The sequence below is a fragment of the Osmerus mordax genome, chromosome 11 (assembly GCF_038355195.1).
Source record: "Osmerus mordax isolate fOsmMor3 chromosome 11, fOsmMor3.pri, whole genome shotgun sequence".
Lineage (NCBI taxonomy): Eukaryota > Metazoa > Chordata > Actinopteri > Osmeriformes > Osmeridae > Osmerus > Osmerus mordax.
The window spans coordinates 15,446,168-15,456,715 of record NC_090060.1 but is presented as its reverse complement, the minus strand read 5'-3'; the positions used below and the strand labels follow the sequence as shown (position 1 = coordinate 15,456,715).

Sequence of the window (10,548 nt, the reverse complement as noted above, 5' to 3'; positions counted from 1 at the left end):
TGATCATGGAATGCTGGAGAGGGGAAGGGTGACAGACCTCGGGGGGGGGGGGGGGGGGGGGGGGGGTTGAGGATGTGAAGTGTTATGGTTAGCTTAATGACTTGGCTACATGTGGTGTTGGGTGTTGTGGTGAGTCGCAGGGTAACTGGATACCTGTGAGGTTCAGTGTAGAAGGCGACAGTGCCACTGGGTCCTTCAGGGTGTTCAGTGGAGCTCCATCCTGGAGCCAGATGACCCGGACTGGTTCCGGAGGCCCGTGGGCCACGCAGTGCAGGGTGAGGGTGAGGTTGGCCACCACTGACATGTGCTGGGGCTCGACAGAGAAATGGGGCAGACCTGTATCGATGGAAAAAGAGATTTGGCATCAAAAGTCGAAGGGTTTAGGTTGGTTGAGGGGCAGTTCTATGGGCGTATGTGAAGCCCTCTGTGACATGCTTGCGTGTAAAAAGGGCTATACAAATACATTTTTATTTGATTTGTGTGTGTGTGTGTGTCATCCCTCAGGCTCCCTCACCCTCCAGTTGGATGTGTCCTTCCTTAGACAGGGTGGGGTGGTCGTCAGACATCACAGCACAGCGATACGAGCCCATGTCTGGCAGCTTGACCTTCTCTATCCTGTGTTACACACACAACAGCTCATCCGGACCAGCTCCACATCATAGATCAACTAAATACTGATGGACAGACAGAGAGACAGACAGACAGACAGGCAAACAGACAGACAGGCAGGAATACAGACAGGCAGACAGACAGGCAAACAGACAGACAGACAGGCAGTCCAGAACTAACCTGAGCGTGCTGGTGACCCTCCAGCTGTCCATGCTGAAGGGGACCTGCACCTGGTTGGTGTCTGCGAAGTGCAGTGGTTGTCCGTCCCTCATCCACACTACATCAGGGGGGGTCCTCCTCCTCGCCCCCGGGTCCCTGCAGGGAGCAGTGGAGCACCACAGGCTTGCCCAGCGACGACGTCACGTTATTCGGGCTCCGCACAAAATGTAGCTCTTTGGTTCAGACGGAAGAAAATAATATATTAGACTTGTGCCGCAGTTTAAAAACATCACGCTTAATGTACATGGTAACCAGTCATTTGCGTGGCATGGCGTTTCTGCACATTTGACTGTAAAAACACATTCTTGCCGCTGATCTGCTGTTAGCTAACTGTTGTACTGTCATTGGCTGTTTGCTCTGATAGGCTGGTGAGCCAGGTTTGGCCTTCGTGAGACACGCTATGTTACAGACAGGTACACATGGCTGTTTTACACACCTTAATATGTGTGTGTGTGTGTGTGTGTGTAGCCGGGCTCAGTTGGTGCGTGCGCCCGCCTGAGAGGAGCTGACCTGAGACAGAACTGACACGAGCACAATGCTCGTGTCAGTGGACGAGTGGTGTGAGAATGAACACAAACACTAAACACATTCACGCTCTCCAGTGCCTCCCTAACAGGACAGAAAGGTTCCCTGCTCTCTTGCCAAGGAGTCTGCACATCTGTTCACTGTCTGAAGGATACGGCTCAGAGGACTGCGAAACACCATGAACATGAATCTCAGGTTTTTTCTCTTTTCTGTCTTCCTGTCTCTCTATCACATCAACCAACGGAAATGTTATAAATTCATGTACCGGACTGTGCAGTGAAGCATATTCCAGATTTTAAAATGAAACACATGCCCATGGTCAAACGTGTAGGGTTAAAACATTCTCTTCAATCTCGCACATGTCATCGTCCTGCTCAGACAGACTCATGTTTTACAGATTTTCTCAAGCTTGTCAACCCACCCTGCTAGTCTTTTTCACGACCAAACTTCCACCTTTGACCTCCACTCTTTGACCCCTGAGAGGGCTCCTGTCAACCAAACAAGTCTCTCCCACGGACATGCACAAACATCCATAAATTAACCCCTCTCCAGTAGCCCAAACTAGCAGACTATCTTCAGGGGGCACACTTGTCCTGGGTTCATTTCATTTGTATTTACTTCGAATGTAAATAAATATCTAGTTCATACATGGACGCATGCGCTCCCTCACAGGTTGGTACTGAAAGCATGTTTTAAATGAAGAGGCCCACCAGCTCTCTGCTTCTGTGTGTGTATTCTGCGGCGGCTTCCTTCTGGCCCGACTGATTTCATTTTTCTTTTTTTTTTCTTTTTTCTTTTAAACCTGCTAAGTCATGTCCTTTTTTCATTGTTGGTATATTGAATTGCAACAACTGGTCTTTCATCTTTTCTGTTATACTTTGATTTTCACATATTATAATGAGTGGTTTGACAGAATGCCAAGGTTGATAGAACAAGCCAAGATCAAGAGATCAAAGAAAAATCATTTTGTGATTGCTCTGCCGTGTGTATGTGTGTGTTGGTGTGTGTGTTTGGTCTTTTCTCCAGTGACTTTCCATGTATAATCTCCTACTTTCACGCATTGTTTTGTTCTTCCTCTTTCATCCCCTGCCGTTTCCCTTCCTTCTCTTGCATCTCTCTGCTCTCTCTCTCCTCACCGTCACCTCTTTATCATAGCATAGGCTCCGATGTTAAATACCATTAGACAGGCACATACCAAAACCACAAGACAGGAACCATACGTACATTTCTCCCTCTCCCACTCGCTTTATTATCTCAGCTCTTAAAGTCTCCTAACTCAGCCCCCCCCCCCCCCTCCGCGCCCTCTCTGTGTCTTCACCCTCCTATTCATAGCCTTTTTCTGGATTCTTCGCTACACATCATCATGCCTTCTCTCTGTCCTCCCGTTCCTCTGCTCTCCTTTGCCCCCATGCCTCATCCATCATTTCACTGCTCTGAATGAGACCAGCTCTGACTCACAATCTGAAGCATTCTGGTTCTTCCCCTGCTCGCCCACCATGGGCACCTCCCCGCCCACCCTCCACCCTGCCCGGAACCCCCTAGCCCCTGTCCCACCAACCTCACCCCGCCCTCCTATCTTTACCACCCAAACAACAAGTTGAGCACTCAGCTTCAAGACATTCCAAAACATTCCCTTTGAAGTGTGGCTCAGACAAAATACACTGTACCAATGTCCAATCATCTCTTTCTACGGATCATATCTCTCCAGTGGATGGAGCTCTGATTGACTTGCTTTGTGGGGGGATGAGAAAGACAGGCATAATGGTCATAACACATGACTAGACAGGTTGACCTCCTGTTAAACATTCCAAACTGACTTGAAGAAAATGATCTCAGGTTACCAAAATCAGTCAAACATATTATCACTGGCCCATCTTAATGAAACATAAATTAAAAAAAATGTTTGTTCAAATGGAGGAGATTAGCCTACTGATTTTATCAGGCAGTCTCATGCTAAACATCTTTATGAGATGTTGTCTAATTGGCCAGACGGTACAGGTTTGTAGCTGTGGTTGTTCCCCCTCCAAAAACAAATTAGAAGATTTAATGAGCGTCTTGCTGTCGGTAAATAGGCCTATGCCTGATTATAGTCAGTGTTGTTTTAATTTTTTTTCTGGTGTTTTGATAAAAATACTGAAAATTCATGCCAACAGAATAAGTAGCGCAGTAACAACAAACTCTCACCTGTCAAGGGATTGGCACCTCCCGATGTAAACAAAGCCGACAGGAACACCATTAGCACTGGCCACTGAGAACCGCTCTCCATGGTTTTCCCTTAAAACGTACTTATTAAACAAATGTTAAGTTTTGACCAACTGAGTTACGGTGGAAGTCCTGCAAGTTACTGCATCGCTCTCACGCCAGACTTGAAGACAAATCAAAGTTCAGCAGTAAAAGTTTTGTGGTCTCTTTCAGTCAGACGGTGATTTAGATAAACCGCAGGTAGCGCTTCCTCGGTTTTTTCCGCCAATATGATCCTTGTTCTTCTTTTCTGTATCGAAATAAATGTATAAGTCTTAGCCCAAGATTACATTTATTCACTTGTCCTTAATCTGACCGGCTGACTGACAGTAAAAAGTTACAGAAAAGTTCCGCAGACAGAGAGGATGATGAACTTTCTCAATTCAATAAATGAAAAACCACAGTAAAAAACGCTTTAAAATGATCAGCCATCACGCAAGTTGTGTAAAGTCATTTTAGGCGCTGGAAGATTTTTTCGAACTAGTGTGTCGTGTTGTCCGTTGTTCCCAGCCCTCTCCCTCTCGTCACCAGATCTTGATTTCTTCTGATCGGTCCTTGGCCCTATTTTCTCTCCTCTCTCTCTCTCTCTCTCTCTCTCTCTCTCTCTCTCTCTCCTCTCTCTCTCTCTCTCTCTCTCTCTCTCTCTCTCTCTCTCTCTCTCTCCCCCTTCGTTCGAACAGGATTCAAATTCCTAAACTCAAGTTGTTTCCATTCTCCTGCCCCCCTCCTCCCACTGGCTCCTTCGCCCTCCCCCTGTGCCTCTGTCTTTTTCTCACAGGAGATGAGAGAAACGGGGGCCAGGCCGATTGTCTAAACACAATTGCAGTCCGTCTTTTAATGACCTTAATCGAAGACACTAAATTACTTATTTCCCCGCCAGAAACACAGTAGTCTGGTCATCAGGGGATATGTTCTGCATGGGTCTAACTGTGACCCCTGGGTTAAAATACAGTCTTGTGAGTTATACCGAGAGCTCATGTAGGCTATTTCCGGTTAGGTATAGTTATAGTATAAAGTTATTAGTCTAATCACAATACAAATATGCTCAAGGATCCTAAGTTATATGTGAATGTGTATTGACATTCATGACATCCTTCCTGGTTCACTTAAAGACAATGCAAGGTAATAGGAGACATTAATCTTAGTTTAAGAAGATATAAAGAGGTGTTTAATGAAAAAAAAAAATATATATATATAAAACTGCACGTCCAGCAATTTACATGAACTTGACTTTTGTGTTATAAGCCTTTAAAATGAACTAAATTTGGTACCTCCTGTAGAAATCAATTGTTGTCAAGAAATCAATTAAAACAAAATTACGTTCAAATGCATTTAGAAACTTAACATGCTAAACATACATTGGATAAAAAAACTATTAAAAACGATTTTCATTGTGGGCGTGCATGCCCCACAGGATTCCAGAAATTACATTTTAATCACATTTTGATGGGATTCATCTTGTGTAGAGTGAGTCTGTTCTATAAAGTGTGGCACAGCTACATAATCTCAACTGAGTTTGGATGTTCAGAGGAGACAGGCACAGTCACAAACAAAGTCAAGCCTAGCAGTCACACAGAAAGCAGCAAAGCTCTTGTTGTGGTTCCCAGACTGGGAGGTGCTCTTGCGTGTTCGGACAGGAGAAAAACTGAGTGGATGCAGGTTCTCGCAGTCTAGGGAGGGAACCCTGGAGTTCACATGCACTTCATGAATAATTGATTTGCTGGGCCGAATCTTGTTTTTTCCCATGAAAGTGATGGAAGTAGCTGAGGCTCAGGTTGCGGTGGCCCAGGGTTGCTGGCCCTTTAAGAGAAGCTCTGTGGACAGTGTACTGTGTTCCCAGGGTCTTTAATGGAGACAGAGAGGGACTGAGAAAGGCCCTATTGTATATCCTTCCTTTTCAATAGGGGCCTGAGCAATGGAGCTCTCTCTCTCTCTTTGCTTTCTGATAGAGGCACAGAAAAAAAGAGAGAGGGAGAGAGAGAGGGGTGGGAGGGAGGGGGGAGGTTATGGGTGGGGGAGTCACGGAGGAGGGGGGGGGGGGGGTTCGACCAAAAAAAAGTTGGGAAGAGTGGAAGAAAGGGAATGTTTTGATGAAGTTGTAGAGATGGGGGATGGGCATTAGATCAGGTTGGATAAGCTTGTTAGACGTCTATAGAATCAGGGCAGACTGGTTATTCCTATAGCTGCGTACTAGGAGACATGCATAGGTACGAGGATTACATGAGGGAGGCTGTCTGGTTGGCATGGCTCTGGAACCCACAAACTGTCCAGATGTCTCTGTGATTCTGCTGCACTGTCGAGTGCTTGTTCGTTCAACTTCATTTATTCATTCTCTGAAGAAGAAAACTTTCCCACGTGATTTATATGCTTAGTAAAACGTGGTGAGCTGTGGCTGTAGAACTGGCTGGTGTGCACCAGCCCTGGGAAACACCTCTCTTATCACTTCATCACACAATACTCTCTCCCCTGGTCCCCTTGGCTTTGGAACCCTGCCTTGCCTGCTCTCTCTCCCAGTTGAGGCTCCACCACAACCCCAGGGAGGGAGGCTGCCAAACAGGGTGCCAGGGCTCCCCTTAGCCCACAAACACACTTCTGCCCCCTTCTGGTAGAAACTTGACAAGAACGTGTGTTTGATAATGACTGACTTATTGTGTTTTACTCACGTAAAACCTAGCTGTGTGGTGTGACTGGTGAAGAGGGACACCCACAGCAGATAGGCACATATTTAAAATAATTAGTGCAATTCAATCTTATTTTTAAGGTTCAATATGTATTATTTATTATTTTTTTTACTGTTGCTTGCTTTTCTACAGGTAAACTTGCACTTATAGTGATTCATGTTGTTTAATTGTAACTTGTTTAACTACATGCTCTTATGGTTCTTCCCTTTGGCACTTATTTTGGTTGTTCACAATATGTGCTTCATGTTTTGGCTACCCGCAATGTTTTTGGGGCTATCTTGTTGTTATTATCAGTGACCTATGCACTTTGTAAAGCTCTCTCTTGGAAGTCGCTTTGGATAAAAGCATCTTCTAAATTAATAAATGTAAATGTAGATGTAAATCTCAAAACTTGTTATTTTTTCATGTTTCTCTGTCAGGATATAGGTAGGTATGTTTCTGGCGGTAGACATGACACAACAACATGTTTCCTGTATCCAGGGGTTGCGTAATAGTGCCATACTTTTATCGGAGAGGATAATGCACACTGAAAAATCCCTCATCCCTTGACCACATTAAACAATCAATAATGCCCAGGGTGTCTCCCAGAGCGACGTATATCCAGGTCTGCCCAGATTAAGCCCTGGCTTACTCTGCTCTCCCTCCGCCCTGAAAGCCTGGACCCTCCAGCTGTACAGGAATGACAATCTCCTGGGCTTTAATCTCACCAGGGAGGCAGGTGGGAATGTCACCCCAAGTCCAAGGGGCAGAGGAGCACTCAAGGCTTGACTACATTTACATTTAGTCATTTAGCAGACGCTCTTATCCAGAGCGACTTACAGTAAGTACAGGGACATTCCCCCCGAGGCAAGTAGGGTGAAGTGCCTTGCCCAAGGACACAACGTCATTTTGCACGGCTGGGAATTGAACTGGCAACCTTCAGATTACTAGCCCGACTCCCTCACCGCTCAGCCACCTGACTCCCTGACTGAAGACAGTTGGAAGGATTGACATGTTGGATCTTCGTGTGTCTTTGTGAGAAGTCACAATGGATGTGCTTGGGCCCGTTCATTAAGGGTTTAGGGCTATCAGGTCTTGTTGTTTCTGAGGGAGGAGAACAGAAAGGGGTTGTCAGAGAGCAGCTGTCACAGAAGTGGATTTGTGGATTTCAGGCCGGGCTGAGTAATATTGCGCAAAAGATAAAAAAGGGGACCAGTTGCGAATCCCTCGAAAATTCAGATTTGATCTGTGTGCCCCTCTGTATGACCTAAACCACTGTCCTCTGTGTGTGTTTGTCTGGGTCACAGACGCAGAGAGAGAGAGAGAGAGTGTGAGACAGATAGAAAGGGAATCCAATCTGACATCTGGTTAGAGCCTTGATGAAAATCCTGATTGAGAAGCGGCCTATCGGGATTTAACCATCGCCATTATGATTATGTTCCAGAAACATCCGCTCATGTGATGTTTATGTGCTTATGTGCTGTTTGCTTGGGCAAGGACAGCATCAATCCCACTCAGACCTGGTGCATGCGTGGCTGGCGAATAGCCTAAATAGTGGGGATTATTCTCCCTATTCTCCCTCCCATCTCTCTCTCTCTCTCTTCCTGTTTTCCTCAGTCGAGCCTTCTGCCTCTCAGCTGCTGGACTAACAGCAGACATGAACACAGCAGGAGTACACCGCGGCTTCCTGAGGAAATATGGTAAGACATCTTTCATTTGGAAAATGTTTGAGCCAGAAAACGTTTTTTTCTCTTGGTTGATAAAAAGTTAACAAAATCTCATTGTTTTTGTTTTTGTTGGAGACAATATATGAGGCTAAAAGCGATGCGTGGGGAAAAAAGATGCTTTTAGAAGACTTGTACGGTGCTACTCTTTGATGTGTTTTTGTGGTTGCATAAAAACTTGCATTCCCTATGAGAGCTAACTCAGGAACCAGAGATTTGATTAGATTTAGAATCCATCTTTCTACGTGTCTTCTGTGTTGTGTCTGTTTATGTCCCTGTCGATTCTTCGGGGAACTGGTCCACATCCAGGCTCTGTGTGGCGCTTGTGTGGCGCTTGTGTGGTGCTTGTGTGGCGCTTGTGTGGTGCTTGTGTGGCGCTTGTGTGGCGCAGCGCTGGCTCGGCCAGGCAACAGCCAGTCCAGATAATGCCTCACACCTCTAGTGGAGAGCTAATCCACCTGGTTATCGCTAATCCGCTGTCAGAGAGAAATAGAGCAGAAACTCTGGCTCTACTTTTCCTCCCAGCATTACAGACAGAGGACAGATGCAATGTCATTAGCTGTTTTTCTCATTTCCCTCATTCCCTCAACAGGTCGTTCATTGTTAAGATAAAATAACACTGTATTGATTCACAGGTGAGAAAAGTGTAGTCTCTTGCAGATTTCTTTGCAGACCATGATTTGGGCTAGTCTTCCAGGAGAACACAGGTAGCAGATGGGTCTCTCGCAGGGACATTATTCTGTAACATGTCTGCCCCCTGCCTCCTTGTGTTCCAGGGGGCTTCATGTTCAAGCAGTGGAAGGAGAAGTACCTGGTGCTGACAGCAGAGGGCAGTCTCATGGTGTGTCGGGACGCAGACTCCACCATCGACCAGGTGGTGGCGCTGCAGAGCGGCTGTGAGGCCATCGTGGAGGGGAAGGAGATCCTGGACCTGCCCAGGCTCCCCCCGGGAGCCAGGAGAGACTGCTGCTTTGCCCTCATCCTTCCCCAGGACAAGTTCCTCCTGCTCCTCTGTGACAACCCAGAGGACTGCAGGTCAGTGTCCGCTTCTCAGGTCTGTGTCTTGTGCTGCTGCTGATAGCGCTTTCTTATCTGTGTTTGTCCTTTACAGTCTCTGGCTGAGGTTGCTGAGGAAAGTGAGAGAGGTGAGTGGTCACTGGTCTACAAGTCGCTTGTTGCTAAATTAATTGACACGCATAGCAAGGAAATCATCTAAAATCTTGTGTCTCGAATATACAATCGTATTCCTTCCGTGATTTCTCTCAGATTCTCTTTCATTTGCAAACTGATCTTTGCTCTTTTCCTATTCATCCATGTCTAACTGTAAATGGTGTCTCACTGAAAAGCTTCCTCTGTGCTTTCCTCAGGGTGTGATGTCCCCCCTCACTCTGCAAAGACAGCAGAGTTTGACCCCATGCATCACTGACCGTGACCCCCTTCCAGACACTCCCAGTGAGAAGGACCCCCAGTCGCCCCGAGCCATCGAGGCCACGCCCCACACCTCACGGATTGCTGAAAGAGGAGGTTCCTTCAAGGAGCGAGGGCAAAGTTTTGGTAAGTCCAGGGGGAAGTCAGATGGGGGTCCGATGGCTGAGCGGTTAGGGAATCGGGTTATTAATCAGAAGGTTGCTGATTCGATTCTTGGCCGTGCAAAATAATGTTTTGTCCTTGGGCAAGCCACTTCACCCTACTTTCCGCGGGGGGAATGTCCCTGTACTTACTGTAAGTCGCTCTGGATAAGAGCGTCTGCTAAATGAATACATTTAAATGTAAGCCCAGACATCGTACCATAGAGGTTCACACATCAATGGAAATGCAGTTTTTCTGCATGTTTGGCTTAATAAAACTGTGTGTCTTTATGTGTTTGTTTGTCCTTGTGTCTTTGTGTGTGTGTGTTGCGTGTGTGTGTGTGTCTCTGTGTGTGTTTTGCGTGTGTGTCTTTCACGCGCCCACCCAGGAAACGGATCAAGACGGTCAACAATAAGGAGCGTCTCCATCGCCCCTCCTCACCGCACGTCAGACTGCCTTCGCCATGGCAACAGCAGTGATGCCCGGGCAGTCAGGGCGGTGTGCCTCCTTATGGGAGGGGCCGCCGCCTCCTCAGCCCTGGGCTACCTCAACTCCTGCGCCCCCACCTCCCCTCTGGCCAGCAGGCCTCCAGAGCTCCCTCACAGCACGGTCTTCTCTGACATGGCTTCCGGGGGGTCCTACCACGCCTGCAGCCAAGCCGCCGCCGACTCCCCCCACTTCAACAGCTTCGACTTTGAGGGAGACTCTGACTTTGACGCTTTTGATTGCGGAGGATTTGCTTTTTAGAGTTTATCTTTGCTCTTTTTTGTTGTTTTTTTTTTGTTTTGTTTTCTCTTCCAACCTTTAATACCGCAGACATCCTAGGAAACGTGTCTGTAGCTGAACCTAAAGGAGCTTTAGGTTCCTAAAAGAATCACGTGTTTCATTACATGTTGGTCTGTCTATTAATTAGTGATAATGTCCTTTCCTGGCGTTCTGCCCATGATCCTCAGGTTAATAAATGATGACTGTCCCATACTTAAAGACCTGCATTGTTTTGT

General features: G+C 46.7%; 1 protein-coding gene and 1 pseudogene across 1 annotated transcript; one reads left to right on the top strand and one right to left on the bottom strand.

Moving 5' to 3' along the window:
* Positions 1–88: 88 nt before the first annotated feature.
* On the bottom strand, positions 89–1,539 carry LOC136952074 (tyrosine-protein kinase receptor UFO-like; annotated as a pseudogene).
* A 7,272-nt stretch (positions 1,540–8,811) lies between these two features.
* On the top strand, positions 8,812–10,343 carry si:ch1073-83n3.2 (uncharacterized). The gene is made up of 4 exons (XM_067246382.1): positions 8,812–9,013; positions 9,090–9,123; positions 9,346–9,532; positions 9,936–10,343. The coding sequence occupies exons 1-4, from the start codon at positions 8,817–8,819 to the stop codon at positions 10,292–10,294; spliced, it is 777 nt and encodes a 258-aa protein (XP_067102483.1). The 5' UTR covers positions 8,812–8,816; the 3' UTR covers positions 10,295–10,343.
* Positions 10,344–10,548: the final 205 nt, after the last annotated feature.

Bases quoted from the DNA above. Each gene is read 5' to 3' on its own strand.
- si:ch1073-83n3.2 (XM_067246382.1), top strand. From the start codon at position 8,817: ATGGTGTGTCGGGACGCAGACTCCACCATCGACCAGGTGGTGGCGCTG. The intron at 9,014-9,089 runs GTCAGTGTCCGC...TGTCCTTTACAG, and splicing joins GACAACCCAGAGGACTGCAG to TCTCTGGCTGAGGTTGCTGA. The intron at 9,533-9,935 runs GTAAGTCCAGGG...GCGCCCACCCAG, and splicing joins GGAGCGAGGGCAAAGTTTTG to GAAACGGATCAAGACGGTCA.